This window comes from Dermacentor silvarum, chromosome 1 (assembly GCF_013339745.2).
Source record: "Dermacentor silvarum isolate Dsil-2018 chromosome 1, BIME_Dsil_1.4, whole genome shotgun sequence".
Taxonomy (NCBI): Eukaryota; Metazoa; Arthropoda; class Arachnida; order Ixodida; family Ixodidae; genus Dermacentor; species Dermacentor silvarum.
Window position 1 is genome coordinate 101,805,455 of NC_051154.1, and position 23,398 is coordinate 101,828,852.

Here is a 23,398-nt window from a genome sequence, read left to right on the forward strand (position 1 = left end):
TGTATTGGGTAACGTCCTTTTCCTATAAGCTCGGAGAAACCGATACCTGGCTTCGCTACAGGTCTTCTTCCTCTTTCTGGGGTTTTACGTGCCAAAACCAGTTCTGATTATGAGGCATGCCGTAGTGTGAGGCTCCGGATTAATTTTGACCACCTGGGGTTCTTTAACCTGCACTACAACGCAAGAACACGGGCGTTTTTGCATTTCGCCTCCATCAAAATGCGGCCGCCGCGGCCGGGATTTGATCCCGCGATCTCTTGCTCAACGCCTGAGCTGACTGAGCCACCACGGAGGGCTACAGGTGTTGCTTTAGCCGTATAAAACGCGGGTTTATCGTGAGGAAAAACGGTAAATTTCGGTAAATAAGAAAGGCTACTATCATCATCATCATTGACAGAAGCTGACCCCCCCCCCTCAGAAAAAAACCTGGATCCGCCCCTGGGTGTCCCGACTGTTCCACTGCTTTGCGCTGAGACCGGCTAAAGTCTATGCGTAGGCGATTGTGGTCGCTTCCCAGGCTCTGTATACCTTCCTCGTCGATGTCCAAGCATTGCATTAACCCGCAGAGCCGGGGGGACACTAAGGCATAATCGATGCATGTCACGCTGCCGCGGGCGCATCATGTGTACTGTCCATGACAGCGTGGACCCAGGTTGCCAATTTGGACTTCCAGGCGCTCCGCAAGACGCCTAAGATGGTCGCCATTTGCATCTGTATACCCGTCCAACTCTGAGAGGTGGCCATTGAAGTCACCTACTATAAGGAGCTCCTTGCCATTTGCCTGATGTCCCCACATAGGCATTCCACCAACTGACTGTTGACTTCGCTGTGCACATTATGCACCGAAAAATACACCACACAGATTGCTGTCGGCACCCCAAGCAGCTCTCCAGTTATCCACATATGCTCGGTGCAGTTTCCCATGTCACGTTGCCAGCTCAGAGCTCGCCTCCACAGGAGTGGCAGAGATTCCTCGCGACATGCAGAGCCTACTGGACATATGTGCAAATGAAATGAAGAAGCTTGGCCTTCGATTCAACGCCCAGAAAACCACAGTGGTTCAGTTAGGCCGGGAAGTTGGTAGAAGGGACGGTGCTACGATTGGGGGAAGAGGTCCTACAAATTGCCTCATCAGTCAAGTACCTTGGAGTAAACTTGTGCGACGGCAAGGACTTCTTGGTGCTACGTGGCGCCATTACACGACAACGAACTGTACTGTATTCAGTGCAGTTGAGTTTCGGTTTCGCTTTGCTACGAGTTTCTGAACACTTTCAAATACGTTTCTTCACAAGTGACGTTCACAAAAATGGAGCAGCTATGACGCTCTGCGTTTGCAAACTCATCGGTCTGCTTTTAAGGGTTTAGAAGAGTAGATTTCTGGGCCAGTTGGTGAATCACGTTTGACAACGGCGAAGCGCAATACACGGTACCAAAGGAAGACGAGACGGACGGGACATACACATTTGCATGCACATTTGTATGTTCGAAACAGAGCCATGTGTGGAGGCAACATCTGCGATGTACTTCCAATTCCCGCCAGATCTGTTACCACTGATATTCAATTCGATGACATCTTTCCTAATAATTCTGAATTACTTCCACATAGTTTTCTAGACGTACGGTCTATTACAAGATCATCTGCAGAGCCTACAAACTCAAACAAACATCGTCATTGCGACAGATGCTTCACAATGTGAAGAAAGTCAGGTGTTGGTATATATTTTCCCCTATTCTTGATTGGACATTTTCTCTTCGGCTGCCCCATTTTATACCCATCTTTTTAGCCGAATTCATGGCGGTGGTGCTGGCTCTATGCAAATTAGGTCCATCAATTACGTCAGCCGTGCCCTCACTGCTTTTTGTGACTCTCGCGTATTGAGGACGTTTCATTCATTGGTACCTGGTTACTTGAGGAGTGTGCGTTTAATTTGGGTACTTGGTCATAAAGGATCGACTTATTATAAATGAAATTGCAGATTCTCTAGCGAAGGCATCGATAATCGCACCGATTTTTTCGTATTGTCCTTTGACTGCTCATGTCACTGCTGCTAGATTTTTGCAGGAGTGTCATTATGCAGGCAGAGTCAGGCTCTGCTCTTACTCTATAGATTACAGACATCTTCTATACCCGTGGCACAGATATTTTTGGCAAACACGGAAAATTGAAGTAGCCATCACGAGGCTGCGTTGCCGTATACCTAGGTTAAACTTCTACTTACACAGGGCCGGTATTTTGTAGAGCCTTATCACCCACCGCTCACGGCCGGCTGATCCCGTTGATAACGTGAGCGGACCGTCGCTCTGAACACTGACCGAGCGCGAAAAGGCATTAGCATCGTGAAGGCATCGCTACAAAATACCGGCTCAGGTCTGGTCTGGTCCCCTCACCATACGCTCATTCTGTGGCGAAGCGGAGACAATAGACAATTTCTTGTTGTCTTGTAGGCGTTTTTCTGCAATAAGAAAAAGACTACTGGAAATCCCGCTTCGCAATATTGGCCTAGATTTATCGGAGCCTGTGGTCCTATCTTTTGGAGCCTCTATTATTGGGTTCAACCACAGTAATGCTTGCTTGGCAATCCAAAATTATCCGATTGATTATAATCGATTACCATGCTAGACCTATTGTCCTCCTCCCCAACATAATTTTCTTTTATTCATTTATTTTTACGTATTGTTAGTTGTTTTTGTCTGCTCTCACAAAATCTTACTTTCTAAGCTCCAGCGTTCAAATCGTTAATTCCCTTGTTTTTATACACCGAATATAACCACCCGATTCATGGCCAATTCCCCACTGTGGGTATGCGCCACAACTACTCAGGTCAACAACAACAGCAATACAGTAAACTAGAATACTAACCTTCTAGAACACTGTAACAGCAACAAGCAATGACCCGATTCATGTCCAATACCCCAGAGTGGGTTGCACCATTTCACTAAGGAACAACAACAACAAGTGAGTAGAGTTGAAGTGCCAACTAGCCCGCTCCCAAGCCTTGCTAAACAACAAGTTGTTAGTAGTGCTTCTCCCGGCCGTCTAGTGTTCAATTTGGTCCCGCATGTATATATTGCGCTACACCATTGTCACATATGCCTCATAAAGGTTCACCCTCATCATACTTGCATTATCCTACGATAGCTTACGACTGACGAACGATAGTCTCACCTTTGCCTGCGGAAAGATAAAAGAAACAAAGCAGTGTTTAGCTGTGCAATTAATTTTACAGCAGAATGTACAAGTGCATAAGTTTATAAAACCTAGAGTTCTTGCACCAGTCGTTGTGTACCGTCTACTAGGTTTTCATGGATCCATATCGCGCTTCCCTTTTCCAGCATACCTAGCGACCTTACCACTTTCGACAAGTGTAGGCGTGCCTGGTGTAAACCACCGACCTCCACTAATCCGTGGTGTAGACACCTAACCTCCCCAAATGACATTTTTTCACCCTTTTTCCCAAGGGCACATACAACTTACCGTGAAAGAGTGGCAGTGTAGGACGCTAAACCATGACGCGATTAACTTTGTAGGTACAAATGCCCTTCTGCAGGCTCCTCTTGACAGTTGCGCATCACTATAGCAAACTTTAGAAATACAGCGCCGTTGCGTGCAGGCCCTCATTTCCTTGTGATGCCAGGTGAAAATTACTTACCAGGTATAGTGGTTCATTGTCAAATTCCCGGGATGGTACAGCGTTTTTTTTTTAATATTGCTTGTTTTTAACTGGTCCGAATTGAAATGAGACAATTCAGTTTAAAGGTTTCACGTGCGTTCCATAGCAGTAGAGTGGATTATGTACGAGGGTCGCTGTTGTGGGGTATCCGGACAGGAGCGGTTAATTTTGAATTAGGCCTCGATCGCAATGCAGCCACCACGGCCTAGTGTCGAACCAGCGGCATTGTTCCATACCCTCCTATATACTATATACTCCTTTATAAAGTATATAGGAGGCTATGATTATGCTCAGCAGAATGCCGTAACTATTTAGAAACCAGCGCCGCCCAGCAGGTAATGATTAATTAAACCATGCCCGGATGTGCTGGCTATGCCCCTGGTTCCTACAGTTGTTGCTGGACTAGTTGGTGCGACATAAATATAAGAGCACACTACAACAAAAACGTGATAAAGGTATGATGCTGAGTGGCAAATGGCAAAACTGTCAAAATAAATTACAAGTGCAGAATCTGATTGCATGGGACACTTCTATTCAAAGTGCATTCAAGCCCAATGTCATTGCAGTTGCCAGCACATAATTGTGCCTAGGTCAAACTAAGCTTTAACACAGAAGGCACAGCCTTTGCTTTTCAGTGCACTAAATCTTAGTAGATATGTTTTACTAAAGGGACAAGGAAGTAGGCACACCATGCTTTAAATTAAGAAATCTTTAGCACAGCCCATGACAGGAACAATGCCATACATGCCACCAATGACTAGTAGATGAGAAGTCTAATAAAGTCTGCAACAATAATCTCTTCTAGTCAAAGTGGAGCGTCACAACATGTCTTAGCCTTTGACTCTGCTATGGCGAGATTCCAAGAGAGAGTGATGAGAAAGCTACAGCGAACATTGCACAGCAGATTGTTAAAATTAAACACAAAAGAACTTAGAACAACATACAGGCCATCTGCCATCAATTTTTAAACTTGTTTGGCAACACTGTCGCACACCACCACAGGTCGGTTAAAAGATCAACTTGGATTACTTGTGCTACCTATAATGAAATATCAGAGGTAATGATGGCCACACAAGCACTTTAGTTGCATAAAGCATGCACAGCTGCTGTTGACTGAGCATCGCAAGACAATCTTAAAAAAAAAATTATGGGGTTTTACGTGCCAAAACCACGATCTGATTATGAGGCATGCCATAGTGGGGGGACTCCAGAAATTTGGACCACCTGGGGTTCTTTAACGTGCACCTAAATCTAAGTACACAGGTGTTCTCGCATTTAGCCCCCATCGAAATGCGGCCGCTGTGGCCGGGATTCGATCCTGCGACCTCGTGCTCAGAAGCCCAACCAAGACAATCTTATATAGGTACAAACTTACTAGGTCTAGAATGCAGGTGCTGTGGCCCTGCTGTACAGGTACTTACAGTAGCCTAATTGATATGAAACATTTATGATGGCCTTAGAAGCTACATCAACTGTCTGCTTCAATTTTAGCTTACCCAACATCCCTCCTTTCTGCAACTTATGTCAGCAATTCATGCAATATATTTGCACCAAATTTTGGAGAAAACTTGCCTGTGAAAAGGAATAAAATTGATGCATGCACATTTAGCTGAAATCGATAGTTAATCTACTGCTGCAAACTAAATGAGATGGCAAAAAAATGCAAGGAGTCTACTGCTGGTACAACAGGCTTCTTGCATTTGCCATCACAACAAAAAAAGTTTCTAGGCAAGTACACCCATTTATACAAGCAGCGCAGAATACAAGCCTTGCAAGAAAGCAATTGATTTTTTTTTTCTCCCATAGGCTAGACCTCCCCAACTCTTGTCTCTGTTGCATCAACTTGCATCTTTAGAGCTCTGCCTAAACTCAGCTGTGCTTATAACAAAGATAATCATTAGTGCGTAAGCTAGTTGGTTCTTGATCATGGATGCAAAGTTGCACTGCATAGTTAGTTTGTGCACCATTTTGTGTGAGCGAGAGTGTTTTCTGTGTGTGTGTCCTGTTAGAAATATGCAGCATAATTTTGCATCCATGACCACAACACTTGGAAGTCTTAAAATGACACAAGATTGACAACAGTATGACCAAGTTTTTGGGCACTCCCGCACAAATCATCCAGCTTATATATATATAAACATATGTAAAAGTGAGAATGATTCCAGCATTCCAAGCACCCTCAATCCCATGAGCAGCTGAATCATGCATGCATAATACATAAAAGTTATTTTTTTCTCTTATGCATGTTTTTAAACTAGGTTACATGCCATCCTTACCAATAACTGCTACTTGTAGCAAGTTTGCTACTTCACACGTTACAACTGCAGCCCTTTTAGAAATGGAAGGCATTGCATCAAAAAGCTCTTTTCAGTCGACCTTAAAGCAAACTTCTACACAACACCATGACAAAGCATATATCAGCAAGAAGTGGATGACATACAAACAACTTGAATGCTTCTTCAGACAGAACTGTACATATATTAAGAAGTTACAGCCACATTCAGCTTTCATGCTTAGTGTTATCTGTTTAGATCCAGTCACATCTTTAAAAAGCTCAATGACTTCATGCAGAAGCATTGAATGGAAATTGTCCACACTGTGTTAAATAATACATGCTTTCAGCTAATAACCATCAACATGCATTATTTTCAAATATTATTGTTATTTCTGCAAAGCCACTTTGGCCACACCGTGAAGGCATAAATACAAGAAATGAAATAGGCACTTGTAGTAGCAAATCTCTCTAGTTATAGACAGTGCCAGCCGTGCTGCCCGATTTCTGAAGTTTTTTTGCACTGGTGATGTGGCCTCTAAAAAAAATAAATTTTAACAACATAACCCAGATGTGTAAAGACTTGCTTTATTTCTCCAATTGCACTGCAATTATTCCTTTGGTTGCTCAAGAAATTGCATTAAAAATACACCACAGATTTGTCAATATGCACTGCATTTCTTAGTATTGCCCCTCAATAAATATAGTGTATACATAGTAGACATATATAATATTAGTCTTGCCAACCATTTGACCATAAATAACATTTCTCTTCAAGGCGCTGTTATACACAGAGGACTTTATATCTCCCAAAAGTTGGAAAGAAGTGATTTCTGCCTCCATACAGTTCCAAGCATTTAACCGTAAGAAAAATAGATATCCATAATAGACCACAGAACAGCAACAACCTCACCTCAAAGTCTTGTAATGGCTCATGATCTATCTTTCCCTCACAGTAAGTGTGAGATACAGTCACCACGAAATGACAACTGCATTCTGAGCAGAACCACGAGGAATATGCACACTTGCAAACCACCACAGAAGGCATTTTGCAGAAGTGTGACTGGTGCACTACAAGGGATGCAAGTATGGAGGACAGACAACATGTTGCACACAGCACACTATCCTCTTTGCTCACATCTTGCCTTGCAGTGCACTGCCTTACCAACAAGTCCAATATTATAGTTCTGTCAAGTCAGCAGTCAAGCAAGGACCACTACACTTTTCGAGGGCAGCAGCTGAGAACCCTGTATGTCGTGCTGGTGGACGGGCAGCAGGGTCAGCTGGCATCGTCGCGCTTCAGCGGACCCTGGGGGCTGCCTGCAGCCAGGACCTGGAGGGAGCAGGAGATGAGGTGCATCTGGTAGAGTAGCTGCTGCTGGAAGGCCTCGGCGGCCTGTGTCTGACGCCGGCTCTCTGCCAGCAGTTGTCCCAGGAGGCGCACCACCCGCTGCTGCAGGGTTCTACGGGCGCGAGGGCCGCCGTTGCTGGACGCTGTGGCAGCCGGTCGTTCGGTGGGCTCCTCCGCGGGTGAACTTTGCTTGTCCACCCTTGGCTCGGGCCCTCGCAATACAGGCAGTGGCTGCCAATCTGCCCGGGTATTGCGCGGCGTGCTACCTTGCGACAACTGCTGCTCGGGCGCACCCAGCTCCGTCTTGACCAGCACGGCGGGGCAGCACGCTTCTAGCGAGTGCTCGGGCGAACTTTGCGCGCCGGCAACAGCGGCGACGACCACGGACCCGTTAGGAGGCGAGGCCGGCGCCCCGAGCGCGGCGCGTTTGGCCAGGATCGTGCCGACGCGGTCGGTGAACTCGCCGTGGCGGTTCTCTCGGAAGTCGCGCTTGAGTCGCTTGAGCCGCTCGCGCACTTGCATGGGCGTCCTGCTGTAGCCGTGTGCGCCTAGAAAGCCCGAGATGGCCTGGTGCACCTTCTGGTACTTGGGCGTATTGTGCGGCGGGTAGTCGGCACGCTCGTCGTTGAGCCGCTCCTTCTCGTAGAGGTCCAGTAGGAGTAGCGTCTCTTCGCGCGTCCACGAGCAGCCGCGGCCCAGACGGCCCTTAAAGCTGCCGTAGTCGTCGCTCGAGAAGTTGAGCGCCATGGCTAACCGGCAGCGAACGGGGTCATCGCGGCGGCAGCGGGGCAAGCCAGCGCGCCACGTAGGAACACCTGCGCGACAGCATCACGGCCACTGACCTGGCTGCTCGCTCCGGGCTCGGGTCGCAGCAGCCGCCGCCGCGGTATCGTGGGCCGCCCGGCGGACCGCGGGGCAACTGTTTACAGGTGACCGCCGGACATTCACCCCCTCACGGGTTATTGTACGTAGCCGTCACGTGACGCTTGCCCTTTGCCGCCGTGCACCGGTGGTTGCGCAAGGATTGTTGTGGCTCCCCTCGCCGCCTCGCCGGTTGCGCGCCGCCATTTTTAAATCAGCCTGTCAACTTGGCTGCGGCTGGATCGCAGCAGTCACGTGGAGTCGCTGTCACGTGCTTCACGCAACCAATGCAGTCAACGGTCTCGTCGTCAGCTGACGGTTTGTGAGGCCGTTTCGGTGCGTTGTGCCCTTCTACACCACGTGCGCTGCTAAAAAAAGCGATAAACTTTTCTTTAAGTCGCTTAAAGTGAAGTCGAAGGGGTGGCCAAATCACTTGTGTTTGTTCTAGGTGTTATAGCTGGGGACAGACAAGTCGTCGTGAGCTGCAGCGTTGCAACGTGCTTCTTGAGACGCTTTAAGCGTGCTTGGACGTTAAGCAAGTGACACTTAGGCAATTTCTTCTTGTCATTTAATTTTGTTAATGACCATGCGCGCTCTACATTTATACTTCGTATTGTTTCCCAGGAATGGTCGTGCTAAGTCCGAGGGACTCGGCAGATTACATCGTCAAAAACGCTAAACACGTAACCATTGATCATGGTGGCATTTGCAAGGTTGCAGATGTTGTGAGTGCATTTACATTATGTCTTGTGTGTATACACTAGTATTACATGCATACTTATATCAGCAACACGTGCGCCGGCACCTACTGCGTTGTGTATGTGCGGGCCACACGAGCCAAGTTGGGGTTGATGTAGCGAGGGTTCAATCTCGCGTGTTTTCAATTACTGGAGGCATCGGTTGTTTGTGCTTGGCGTTCGGTAGACACACAGCGGAACAAACGGAGTCTTTCAATGTTCTGCTTAAACGTTCTATCGCTATGCCTGCGTTTTTCGTGTTGTTGCCAACGCTATACTGTCAAGAGCACGCTGTGGCCTTTCTGCAGGTCGATTACGATGACTTGACATTGATAAAAACGTACAGGTCGAACCATTCCTCGTAGTAGTAGCCGATACAGATGCGAGATTACGTTCACTGCATGCTGAATTTTACGAGCCATGAATGTAGAAAATGTTTTATTTTGTACTGCGTTGTACCATTGCTTTCTTTTCCGATTGCTGTGTTCTTATCTTTGTGCTGTATCTATTGTGCTACTTACACGGAAACGCCTTAAATTGGGCTTTACTTTTAGTTTTAGTTTTCAAAATTTGTGCAGCTCAACCATATGTACAGGTGGGGGCATCAGCAAAAACTTAAAATCTTTTCCAATGCAAGTGTGCAACATAGAATTGTCTCGGTGCATTAAATTGGTTGACCTGAGGAGCACATAGTTCGTACCACTTTATTTCAGCCTGCAGGCCTAGGCTGCAAAGCTGTTTTTTCATGGCATCTATGTACTTGGCTCTACGACTGAGGTATTAAATGGTGAAGTTTATGCCATGCCGATATAAATAGTTATGTGATGTGTTATTAATACATTAATGTACACTAAGTAGATTACTTGCCAACATCTCGATGGGGGCGAAATGTGAAAACACCCGTGTACTTAGATTTAGGTGCACGTTAAAGAACCCCAGGTGATCGAAATTTCCGGAGTCCCCCACTACAGCATGCCTCATAATCAGATCGTGGTTTTGGTACGTAAAACCTCGTAATTTAATTTTTTATTTCTTTTTTACTTGCCAATATGCAGTATGCAACAGTTATCAAGAAGGTCAGTTTTGTTGGCATGTATAACTGCTTTACCGCTGAGACGAAGATTGTAGAAATTTGAGTACTGAAGAGCTCGATGTGTTTTAACAGATTTTTATATTTGAGTTAGGGGAAATTAAGCTGCTAGCCACGAATAAAAAATGTTAACTTGTTTTGTGGACATAGGTCATGTGAAACTGATGGACATTTGGTGGGGCTTCTTTTTTGTCCTTGTTGGTGCTTGTTCACCTTTGAGATTTGGCACAAAAATAAAGGGATAGATTAGATGATAACAAGCAGGGGTGCCTCTCCTGTTTGTATAGGCTGTTGTGTCAATTTATTTGTGCCTAATTTCAATTTAAAGGTGTTGCTTGTAAGGTTCCACAGATGATTATTGAAAAATTGTGGGAGTTAGTGATAATGAGGGTGGATAAGAGATTTAAGTCCTGCTTGCTGTGCCAGCCCACATACTGGATGTAACCAGCATATCTATTCCAGTGAACGAATACAAATTTTGTTTTTTGCCGATCAACATTTGTTTTATTTGTTGGTGAAGACGTGCACGGGGGCAAAATAGTGCTAGCTTTGTTGCCACACCTTTGTTTTGTCAGGATTTTGATTGGCTGCATGCAAAATTGAAGCGAGCTATAATAGCCGAGTTGGTAACCATAAGCAAAATGTAAAACCCTGTACATATTTACTGTTTTCATAAAGGTATGCAAGTAGGCTGATCACAGTCAGTCCTGTGCACCGGCTTTGTCAATGTCTTTCTCAGTCATTAACACATTTTTTGTGTGTGTGTGGTGGGCAGATGATTAATAATTCAACAATCAGTCCAGAAGGATGTAGCTGTTGCCTACGTGTTGTTACTGCAGGTGCTGGACTGCTACAACAGAGGCCTGGTTGGGACACATGCGTGGAGGGATCATCCATTGCACCCAAAGGTTGCGGATGCTTCTGCAGCCCAGTGGGTTTTTCTTGTCGATGCCCTGAACTTCAACTTCTGGTCGGAAGACAGTTCACAACGGTTTGCAGTCAAGTGGAATGGCACTCTGTATACTGGCTACTATTCATTATGTGCTGTTGTGGCTCGCGCTTTGGAGGTGAGACAATTCTTCACACCATACACTTTGATTGTGTCTGTCATTCCTGGTAAAGTGCTGAAGCTGAAAATGAGTAAAACAGATTTCCAAACTTCAGATAAGCAGGAACTGATCCACTATATTTTTGGGCTGAATTCACTTGCTAATGAAAAGTCAATTCACTGTTAGTAGTTCTACTTCAAGGATATTGCAGCTTCGTTTCGTTATGTATATGAAAAATTATAGCATGTAAGCACTGTCACTTGTATGGGGCATGTACAATCAAGTTACAGTGTGGAGTGGGTGCAACTTAAAACTCATTTACAACCAGACACCACCAGTATGAGTGTGCGCATATTGCAGGTATCAAATTGTGGCCTACAACATCAAGAGAGTTTTCAAAATAGTCGACCCAGAAGTTAGTGGACACTTTTCACCCTGCGTACTAAAGAACTCAAGCTGAATTTGGGTTGTGCACATATGTACTCCCACCAGTGCAATTTTTTTGTGCACCTTGAGTGCTCTTGTGTATGCTGTTTCTAAACTCTATTAAAGTTCCCATGGTAGATTTACGCTTCTTTCATGTAAGCAGTGAAGGCGATTGCAAAGTAGTGTTAACAATGACAAGTTTCTCTTATGCAGTTACTATAACATGATTATTGTTATTACTAGCTGCGTGTAAACTTCACTGCCCAAAGTATGCTAGTGTGCAATGCAAAAAAGATAGCAAGTGATTAATGGCTCTTTGTTTAAGATTATGTATTGTCACGGCGGTCACCCGTTCACCGTCGGCGCGAAGTCGATCGACGGGGTATACAAGCCAGTTGGTCATTCCGTATTCAAGCAAACACACTGAAAGGGTCGAGTCGAGAGTAAACAAAAAACAAGATATTTATCGACTGCTAACAATACACAAATTAATAAAATAAAATAAAGAATGAGAAGACAAACTAACACACCTGAACTTAATATAGCACAATTATGACGACAAATAATTATGACGAGCAATTAACAGTAGATATAAAAATGAAATAGGGCGCAGATCGAATACTCGTAACAGTAGTCATTAAAACAAAGTTCAAAAGAAAACAAAGTTCAAATGAAAATCAGCGATGTTATACGCGTGGCCGGGCAGCAGCAACAAGTCCATAAACCGTGAAGTCGGTGCGCAAAGCTTTCCCGAAGAATGCTGGCGAGCCGATCTTTTTGAGGTGGATGCGATTGCTGGGCTGGGTTTCCCAGGAGTCTAGATCTGACGTCTTCTCTCAAGCAGGTTGAGCTAACTTGAGGCGAACTACCGTGAGCTTCGTTGCAGACGTTGGTTTGTCGTCTCGTACATCAACTAGTTCCTCGGAGTTTCTACGTGCCTAAGTGGCCCATGCGATACTGGACAGCACTGCTTCTCAGCCGATTACAGTCTCAGCTTCTAGACTGATTAGCAGGGCCTAAAACCTGTGCTTGAATAGCCTCTCCTTTTCCTAGTTCCTTAGGTCGTGGAATGGCAGGTATGGGTGACTGTTCACCTAATTATCTCATGACTCCTCCCAAACGTCTTGGCCGTGCCGCTTTTAATCAGGGGCGAGGGAACGGATGATTCCCCCCCCCCCCTCCCATCAGAGGTCGCGCCCCCACACTGCACCACACACACACACGCACACACTTGGGTCCGTTGACAAGCACAGAAGCAATAGCAGCCGCCGGCCATACGGCGCCCGTTAATCGGTGTGTCACTGTCTCAAAACTATGCCGCACTGTGAGACCACGACGTTTTTGGTGCCCCGTTAATCAACGTGTCCATGACTCGATACTATGCCGCTCCGTGACATGCATACACACTCTGCAGGGTTTACACAAAATGCTTGTTTTTTTTGCCTAATCTTCCAGGAAGGTGTGCCCCTTCTCAGTGCTGAGTTCTGCCGCAGCATTTCTTTGCAGCAAGTGCAGCAGATATTTCGATCTGATACAAATGTGGAGATCCCCCTGCTCAAGGAAAGACACAAAGTTTTGCAAGAATGGGGCCATGTTTTGTCCAATGTAGGTCCAATGCCAGTGTCTCACAGCTTAGGTTTACTTGTTTATTCATCTAATGCTGATACGAAACAAATATTTTGGTGTCTTATTTGTTTTGTAATTTTCTTATTACTATTACCTACAGATATATAAGGGGAGCTGAGGGACTCGATTTTTAGGGACTTGATGGTTATTACCTGCACATGGTGTTTTGTTTTGTATCTGTAATGGAAGTACAGCTGTCAGCAATTTGTATGGATTTATCCATCTGTGCCAGTATAAGTTACTTTCTCAGAAAATAGTGTGCATATCTGTAAAACTTCATAAATGTGATGGTAGTTCATAGTGCTGCATTGACATCAACTACAGAGGAGAAGGGTGACAGGACCAAGGATTGGGACCTGTCCACTTACTTTCTAGTGCAGTCGACTTTCGTTAATTCGACCCTGACAGGATCAATTATATTGATCGAATTATCCAGTGGTTCGAATTGTACAAAACGCCTAAAACACGCCCATGATTCATTGGCCACTATTTGCTCGATTCTAATTTGCCTCCGAATCTAATGGGTGCCCACTTTCTATGGGTCCAAAGTAGAGAACCAACATAGATTTGACATTAAAGCTCCTAAACAAAGTAAAGATCTAACACGCACTGGATTTTTTAGCAAGAAAAATATGTACAGTACACATCCATTAATTTGATCCTGACCGAAGGTCTCGACCAGCGCACATGCATTTCTATAGGCCCAAACTCTATTTCAATCCTAAAATTGACCTTTGCCAGATAATTCGAACTTAACCAGTCGGCATGCACACTTCTGACCCCTGTGGGGTCCCCAATCGCGACCTCTGTAGTGGCAGCATCTGTCTAACACAAAGGAGGTGCATATGGTTGAAATGAGGATGCTGAGCTGGGTGTGTGGAGTAATAAGAAAAGGCAGTATAAAACGAGCACCTCCAAGGAACTGTCAAGGCGAAAGAGTGTGGCAGGTATTTAAGGAGGTAAGACAGATGACTTGGTCGTGTAATAAGTACTGTATTGAGAATTTCTGGATTGGCAAGAGTAGACCGGCAGTGCACTTCAGTGGCAAGAGGAAGCAAAGTGAACACAAGTGGGAAGATAATGTCAGGAAATACCTTAACACCAAGAATATAAGGAATGAATAGGCGACTGATAAGACAGTGAAAGAAATTCAATAACATTGATAAAAGGGGACTGCAAATAAAAAGGAAAAAAACATTTCTTTTTCTTTCTTTTTTTCCCCCTGAATGCCTGCTGCAGGCAGAATTGAAGAAAGAACCAATGTGGTATTCTGCTTTTTTGGAAACCTAATCTGACCGGCAGTATTGAAGGCAAATATTTTTAGGGGATAACACCAGGAGGCTGTTTTGTATAAAGAGTGGTTATTAACTTGTAATACAATAAGTTTGTCTAGTCACTATTAATGAGTTCAGCTGCGTTGTGAAACCTGGTCTGCTTATTTTTTTTTTCTCCAACCTTGAATACAGGTGTATGATGGATCATTTGCCAACTGCATTCTAGAATGCAAAAAAAGTTCTCAAACACTGCTTGAGAAGGTTGTGAAAAACTTCACGTCATTTCAAGATGAAGGAACATTTGATGGTGTTAGAGGTCTGTGAAATTTTTTGATATCGTTTGGAAATTGCATTGCCATTTTTACACTTACTGCAAATTTCTATAGAACAGTTTAGCTGTAAGTACAGCAATTTTTTTTTTATTTTGGTAATATTTCTGCACTAAGAATCAACAGTAATTGCAAGGAATGCCACCTCATGCTGAACTAAATAATTTGGAGGTTAACACAACTTTCAGAAGGCACCACTTATCTAAAAATTGGTTGCTTAATGTTTCTCACCTCCTTACGAGTGTTGTATGTAATCTTGTAAACCTACCCAGGAGGGAGCTATTGCAGGTGAATGGCACTTCGACTTCTATGCTCATTTTGTGTGTGTGCGTGTGTGTGCGTGCCTGCTTGCTTGCTTGCTTCTCCCAATGGTGCCCCTGTGCTGTGCTGTCTTGTCGCAAGTAATTTGATTGGAGGGAACAGATGAAAGTCTGACCATGCAAGAAACTGTGCATAATAATGGCGTATTCGGTAACATTTCAGAGTTACATGCATGAATAAAATGGGTACCAAATGACTATGTGGTTTTCCTGCTCCCTGCTAGAAGTTTCCTTCTAAAGTAACAGACTGCCCACAGTTGCTGCATGACACACTTGGGCCAGATTATGTAATTGAGCTTATTTATTTATTTTATTTATTTCAGTAGTGCCCGTCTGGGTTTCAGGCCTTAGGCAGGAGTGGGTTACAAATCAAATACATACAAAGGAATACAATAAGATAAGTAAACAACAGGAAAGATCACAACAGGAAGCTTAGTGCACATACTATACCATAAAGTTCCAGAAACTATACAGGAGAGATACGATGGAAATAAAATTAATGCTCACATACATCAGATCAATGTGTTATAGCTTCTAGGGCATGTAAATAGGAAGATACCGTTGAGCATTGCACAACAACGGTGGGAAGTGAATTCCAGTTATATTTCTTGAACGAAAGAGAATATTGAAATATGTTGGTGTTATATGCGAGCTCAGTCACTTTTTTAGAATGATAGGACCGCGTGGGCCATTGGTTAGTGTCACATCGGTAGGTATGTGTCCTTCCTAATTGTCCGTGGTAAAGGAGATAAAAAAGTTTAGTTCGCTCCCAGTATCTCCTAGTTTCTAGCTTTTTGAGATTAGCGTTTTCTAAGAGAGCTGTGGGTGATGCTTGCTAACTGTATTTGTTAGAAATAAACCTAACTGATTTTCTCTGTATTTTTTCCAATATTGAAATGTTTCTTTTTGTGTATGAATCCAATACAGCTGCAGGGTATTCTAGTAAAGGCTGAATAAAGTTTTATATGCCAGAAGTTTGATCTCTTGTGCAGACTTGCCAAACACCTCCACAAGTATCCAAACTTTTTCATCGCCTTCCTTTGGATATAGTAATCAGCGGGGTCATTCCACCTGAGATCGTGAGAGATGATAATTCCCAGATACTCATAGTTAGTTACCACAGCTAGGGGTTGAATATCAAAGCAGTACGGGAAGGTTATCGGGTTCTTTTTGCGAGTAATGGTCATTTGCCACTTTGAACGCCACGTTTGAATTCGGCCCAAAAATGCGTTTAGTAAAACTTGGTCATTAGGTGAAGTAACTTCGTGGTATATAATGCAATCATCGGCCAATAGCCGTATCTTGACACGAATGCTCTGAACAATGTGATTAATAAACACGAGAAAAAAAGAGAGGACCAAGTACGGACCCTTGTGGAATGCCTGACCGTACTGCAGTGGCGCATGAATTCACATTGTCAGTGCACACAACTTGACGTCTAAAGGAAAGTAAGGCTTCTTTCTAAGCTGGTAATGAGGTATTTTTTAGTATTGGCTTTAGCTTCAATAATAATTCTTTATGGGAAATGCGGTCGAAAGCCTTTTTAAAATCTAGGAATATGTCAACCTGATTGTGTCTGTCTAGGGCAGCTGTTATATCATGGATAGTTTTAATGAGTTGAGTTACTGTTGAATGACCATAGTGAAGACCATGCTGCAAGAAACCAATTATGCTTTTATTTTCAAGGAAAACAAATAGATGTTTGAAAATTATGTGCTGTAATAGCTTTGTGCATGTGCATAACAAGGAAATCGGTCTGTAGGACGGCACATCTGATTGCGCGCTTGTCTTAGGTATTGGAATGATTTTTGCATATTTCCAGTCACTTAGGAGTTCCGCATGGGATAGGGATTTCTTAAATAATGAACATAAATATTTCAAGTATCATTCCGCATAGCGAGTTAAAAACATATTTGGTATTCCATCTATGCCTAGCGATTTCTTGACGTCTAAATTTTTAACCGCAGCGTACATATACCTCCTTCAGAAATACACACATCATTTCAAAAGGTGCTGCACTATCAAAATGATCAAATTCTGGTGTTTGGCCATCAGCAACTGAAAGTAAGGAGCCAAAATAAGTATTCAATGCTTCGGCAGTTGTTGCACTATCTCTCACTGGGATACCATCGAGAGAAATAATAGGGGCAGGTTTCTTTTTTGGCGAAATGTATCACCAGAACGTTTCTGGTGACAAGACGAAAGTTTTTGGGACGAACGCTTTCATATGAATCTTTGGCTCTTTAAATGCTATTTTAGCTCTTTAACATCTCGTGGGGGTGCGGGCGCAAACCTCAACACTTTAAGACGCCTAGCACGTCATTTGAGCGGTGGTGGGAAGTACAGCTGACCGGCGATACCCTGGCGGGACAAGAAGCTCTCGTCCAGCAAGTACGTCGAGCAGCCATGGCCAGTGGAGTCTTGGAATGAGGACACCATACACTTGTCCTCAAGATCAACGACCTCGATGGTCCAAATAAATGTTTTCTCTTGCTCTCTCTTAGCAGCTCACGTAGGTCTGATATCTGTGCCACTGGAACACGGTTGCAGTCTGAGCTGTGTTTTCGCTCTGTTTAGCTTGCATCGTTGATGTGCGATCTCTTGCGTCATCCATGGGTTACGTGTATGCTGTATTTTACATTTGTGTGGAATGAGGTTGTTTACTAGGGTCAAGACTAGGTTTGAAAAAAGAAAAAGACACACATAATCGACACAAATTTCATCTGATTCATACAATGAGACAAAGAAAATGAACTGTCTAAAGCATCCACCAAATCAATGTCGCTAGCACGCAAGAACACAGGCACAATACAATTTTTTTTTTGCCAGCCTCGATTGCAATTTAGTTTCCAGATTTAAGCACAGCATTTTGTGGTCCGAGACACCTTTGAATATGTCAATGTTGGGGTCGCGGTCACGGATACTGTTGCTTATAAGAAAAATACCCAGAATTGATTTGCTATCATTGTGTATTCGCGTAGGGGCTTTTACTAGCTGTGTTAGACCATGTAACAAAACAATGTCTACATAGGGCTTAGCAGAACTACAAAAAGCTTCAGGAAAATCGCCGTCCCAGTTCACCGACAGAACATTTTTGTCACCAGTTAGCATGAGGTTAGAAGTGCGATTGTTGCACATGAATTCTTTAAGTGCTTCGAAAAACGAGTTATCACTGTTGGGGGGGCGGGTAAACCCAGCAGTTACCGAATGTAATTCATCAAAGTGAATTTTTACCAAAACATACTTTACGCCTGTAATATCCGGTAGTCTTGTAATGCATAACGACTCCAAGTACAAAATAGCAATGCCGCCACCGTGGGAGTCCCTGTCCTTGCGATAAATACGATAGCCATGCAGTACAACTTTCAAGTCTCTTATGTCGCCAGGCAGCCAGGCTTCAGTAATCACTATTACATGGGGCCTGCGGGCGATAACAATACTTTACAAATCAGCTGTTTTCTTTACTATGCTTCGGGCGTTTAGTTTAAGACATTGGAAAGTGGCCTTCTTTGATTCAATGTATCCCTCTCGGATCTGTGCAATGCTGACTGTTTGTTTCCGCGGCACAGATTGTGAAGTATCTGTGTTTTTTTTCAGTTCTGTCCATATCATATAGTTCAGTGCTGATTATTATTTTTTCATAGACCAGTTTGTTTTACTTTTGTTCCTTCTTTCCTGATATGAATAGTGCTATCCCAAAGACACTTTCGAACTTATCTAGTGGCGGCCAAGAAAACTTCAGCGACTGAGATGCTCTTTCCCTTTAATTTGTTACATTTTCCAAGATGGCAACTTTTTCACGATGCTCAAAAAGCTTTAATATTATAGCGCATGGTTTGTTAGTATGTCACCGGGTCAATTCTGTGAATATGTTCTACCGAGGATAGTTGCACTCCTAGCATATCTCGAAATAAGCACATCAACCACATGTGTGTTCAAGTGGTTCTGGCATTTTTCCAGTAGGCTCCAAAATACCAAACACAAGATTGTTTTGCCTGCTCCTAGCCTTAAGCTCGTTCAATTTCCTATCCAACTGCTCCATAGTTCCAAATTTACACTTTTACCCCCAAGTTCTTCAAACAATTTCCGCCTATTATTCGGCATTCTTAAGCTTATTTTTTATATTCTTTAGTCTTTTATGTATTGATTTTTGGCCATCAAGAAGTTCGCACAGCATCTTTTCCGTTTCGGGCCCTGGATAGGATTCCACGTCACCACAGAGCATTAAAAAAGATAGCACAACATCTTTCGCGCAACCAAGCAAAGTACACCAGCTATGTGGGCACATCAGCTGGATTAGGCATCAGTTGCTAGATTCAATTGTTGAATACATATTGCTCACTTTTGTGAAATAGAAGAACGAGTTTGAAATCGTGTTCAGTGGCGGCCTGCCGATGTGCCCACTGAAAGAACAACGCTCGGGCGATGAACTTCTTATGGCCGCCGAGTCCGATGGCGCTTCAGGCCAGTTGATGAAGCTTCCCTGCAAACTAATTTGCGTAAAATCCGTATGCGTGTTTAGGCTCTTTTGCGCATTCTCTGTTGAAGAAAAACACCGATGAACAAGCCACGTTGCTTCAGATAACATGTAAAAGGTCATGCCACAAGCACTTTAAATCAACAGCCCTACATCATTCAAGAATTTGTTCACTTCTTGCCGATCAATTCTTATAATAGGAAACAATAGCATGGATGAATTCTTGTCCTACAGTATCCCCAACAGTGCACATTTGAAAGGCTATTGTCAGGCTAACCAATAAGGTCAGGGTTGTGCACCATTTGACTGTATGAAGGTTTCATGTACTGCAGTGCAAAAATGAAGCAGGTGATTTTATACGCTGTGTTTAGTCACTTGAATGTATAATAACCACTGAATGATTAAGGAGTGAAAGCAATCTATGCTTTACATGAAATCATGCGTACTTTAAAATGAAACTTTGGATGACAACAAAGCTAAGCGTAAAAACAGTTATGCGATTTTTTCCATCAATAACAAAAGACGAAAGTCCTTTCTCATGAAAATGGACTCTGAACCCAATTGTCTTGCATTACCTGTATTAAATTGTGAACATGTTCACTCAGGCTGCTGTGTAAAACCCCCCATACATCCTCTTTCAATATATTGTGGCAAAACACAGAGCATGAAATGTATGTTTAGCATTATGGAAGTACCAATACTTGGGGTGGAAGTGCTGTACCATTTGCACCATGCTGCGCCATTCCGCTTTTGCTGCACCATCCTGCTCCAAAATGCATTATTGCACCGAAACTGCTCCCAAGCGGTGCCTTCATGTGCTGCCGAATGTAAGCCAACAGTGAGATGTTCAATGCCAGTTGCTTTGCACAGGGAGCAGGAGAGACGCATTCGTTAAGCTGTCATCCATGACGTGGCATGCTCAGGCAAACTCCCTGTGCTCTCCGTGGCGGAGCGGTTTGACGGGACCAGCCCGAAAAAGCTAGTGAGCAGGAAAGAGCTACAGAGGAAAGTGGTTGTCCAGCTATTTTCCATTTTTGGCTAATGCAGCTGGCATTGTCACACCGGCGGCGTCGGGAGTTTTCGGACCATTTTCGAAACATGCTTCTTTTAAGTGAGGCCTTCTCGCTTCGAATTAATTTTATTAGATGGGATGTTCTTGTGAGGGTGAGTCCCTCCACGTGCAGAATATTTTGCGCTGCACGTAAGCCCTTGGACGTTATAAAGGCAGCACGTCAACACGCTCATGCAGCGACAAGCCCAGTCTTGCCCGTGTAATCAGTCACTCGTGGCGTTGCTCAGTTCTGGCTCGGCAGAAAGCTTTGCGGATTGCTCAGCTCGTAGTATCGCCAACACAACTTGACATGTCGCTCGCCAGCGTTGCTGCATGTGGTTTAGTACGTGAAATGGCGAGTGATGAATTATACCAAAAAACAAACAAACAACCTGAGTGGTTACTGAAATACGCCGGTTGCAGCATGCACCTAACGTAACTGCAGGAATGTGAACGGGTAATGAGGTAAAACATGGGGTGTGAGTGCTTATGTGCGTGCCTGAATCTGAGTGCCCACTGCGGCGAAAAGGGGTGCGCAAGCACAGATTGCCATTTCTATGCTTCTGTGTGTCAAGTGCGTTTGTTCTGCTCCTAAACAGACTTGCACTGCTCCAAAACTTGCCTTTTGATGCTCTGAAGCTGATGCAAAAATCCCCTTTTATTGCTCCAAAAGGCTCAAGCTCGCTTCCACCCTTGAATACTAGAGCTATGCTTTCTGGTGGGCCTGATTATATGATCATACTTACCATATAACTGTTAATAACATTGACTAAAATACAACTGAAGCCAGTGAAATGCTAATGCTTTCATTTGTCTTGCTGCCAGTCGCATTAGTTCATCAATTTTGTTTACAGTAGCACTTTTATTGACTCCTTCCTTCGTGTCACTCTTTCTTAGTTATGCTCTAACACCACAAAAACATACCAACTGTCTACCTGCTGGAGTATATTCAACATTCTGCTCTAGTGACCTTGTAACGACCTGCGAAAGATGTGACCATATATATGCTGAAGAAGAGGACACTAGAATGGGAATGAAAACAGTGCTGTATTGCATCTCCTTGCCGTTCCGTCCTTTCCTGTGTCCCTTGCTTCAGCTCATGGTTATGCCAAGCATGAACCAACTAGCTCATATCCTCTCTCTGGTAACCGTTTTTTAAGTTTAACTTTGACATTTTCATTTTAACTATTGTAGTGTCATTCTACAAGCGGGCTCAAATACTTGTTGCTGACCTCTGGAGCTGCTTTGAAGGCCAAGGCCTGGGCCACTTTGAGGATATTGCCACGCTGACAGCATTTGCTGACTACCGTGTGCCCCAAGTGCTCGCTTATTTTGGAGCCTTACGCTACTCTCCGCACCTGTCCACTTTGCTCAATAAAGGTGAATGCCTGTATTAATTTTTCTTCTTTCCACAGCCATGCTTTTAAAGTGTGTCTAAATTCAAGTCATGCTCTTCACTTTTTTGTTTTTGCTGCTGATGTGCGAGTGTTACATACTGTTTAGTGATTTTAATAAACACAAGTGCCTTATTGCTTACGTGACAGTTTCATGATCATCGCTGTATCACTAATGTAAGTTTTCTGATCATATTCTTCTGTTATGTGTCGAGTTAGTCCTTGTTGTCAACTTCTCTTTGTGCCAAAATCCATTTATGCTGTAAGTTGTTCTTGTTGATAAAATTTTGATAAATATATACAGCGAGGTGATGGTGTTGCCATAGTTCGAGCCATATCAGTCTATCGCATGTCTCAAACCTTATGTTATGTTACCAGAGCTCTTAACTTCTGTCACAGTAAAATGGTTTTTTGGCATTTGTATCCTATACTAATTAAGCAATGTGTGGATCACGGAACTATGCAACACTCTGCTGTATAGGGAAACAGACAGACAACACAAACCCCATTTCAAGCTTCTAAAGTAAAGCATATCATAAGAAGCCAACAAGCAATGACACCAAGGACAACATAGAGGAAATTACTTGTACTTACTAATTGAATTAAAGAAATTATAAATTAATGGAAATGAAAATGGATGAAAATACAACTGGCCGCAGGTGGGGAATGATCCCACGTCTTCGCATTATGCGTGCGATACGCATTAAGCTACTGCAGCGCCGTTTTCCCATCCCCTTTCTGGGGTATTTATGTTTTTACAATTGGAACTAACCCTGGGAGTGTTAGCCAGCGCCACCACTCACAAACCTAGGCGGCAGATGTGGAACATCCTTTCTGCCGCAGGCGTCACGAGTACGTGATCTTTTTGGGTGAAGGCAACTGCTCAATAAACCCACATATGCTACCTGAAGGCATTAATGTTGCCGGATTCGAGCACTCGTTATGTAATTAATGAGAAGTATTGTATGTTATGTATTGGTGCCTGCTGTTGATGTAAGATTTGTATTGATCCAGAAATCGGACCTGGAATCGCTGCCTTTTGGTGCAGTCGGTCCCAACTGCTAGCCTCTGATTAGCTCAGTCAGTGGAGCAACTTTCCGGAAAAGGTGGTGATGCCATGGTCTGTCCCGAAACCAGGGCAAATTCTTTTTTTAAACTGCAAAGCTTTCTTTTCCAAGAAACCTCTGTTTTTTTTTTTTTTTTGTTTTTTTTTTCTAGCTTTGTGCTAGCTTTGTGTAGTTGCCAACTGTCCCTTTCATGAATACTGTCATGTGGGGCAAAATGGTTAGCTGGACTTGTTGGTAGGATGACATAATACGGCAGACAGCCCCAACATGGGACAAAGACTAGAAATAGGCCATACTGGCAGTCCATTGATGCATGTAGTATTCTTATACTAATATGAGGCATTCTTCATCCTGTGCTTGCGCTTTTTGCCGTATTATTGATACTTTACTTCAGGCCATCTCT

The 23,398-nt window shown here is 43.7% G+C and overlaps 2 protein-coding genes across 5 annotated transcripts in view; one reads left to right on the top strand and one right to left on the bottom strand.

Annotated features, from left to right (window-relative positions):
* Positions 1–23,398, top strand: part of LOC119433902 (queuosine salvage protein-like) — a 62,522-nt gene that overhangs the window by 29,721 nt on the left and 9,403 nt on the right. For 2 of the 4 annotated variants that reach the window (XR_007468175.1, XM_049671737.1), the window contains exons 2-5: positions 10,822–11,049; positions 12,913–13,062; positions 14,550–14,673; positions 21,729–21,914. Coding sequence is in view for 3 of the 4 variants with exons in the window: in XM_049671737.1 (XP_049527694.1) it covers positions 10,822–11,049; positions 12,913–13,062; positions 14,550–14,673; positions 21,729–21,914 (688 nt within the window). In the remaining variant the exon portion in view is untranslated. Of the gene's footprint in view, positions 1–8,497; positions 8,881–10,821; positions 11,050–12,912; positions 13,063–14,549; positions 14,674–21,728; positions 21,915–23,398 lie in introns of those variants that run through there. The other 2 variants (XM_037701188.2, XM_049671738.1) reach the window with 2 other exon arrangements.
* On the bottom strand, positions 6,511–8,373 carry LOC119433918 (uncharacterized). Its single transcript, XM_037701203.2, has one exon. It carries the CDS (start codon positions 8,039–8,041, stop codon positions 7,223–7,225), a length of 819 nt encoding a protein of 272 aa, XP_037557131.1. The 5' UTR covers positions 8,042–8,373; the 3' UTR covers positions 6,511–7,222.

Excerpts from the sequence above, each read along its gene's own strand:
- LOC119433918 (XM_037701203.2), bottom strand. The coding sequence starts at position 8,041 with ATGGCGCTCAACTTCTCGAGCGACGACTACGGCAGCTTTAAGGGCCGT.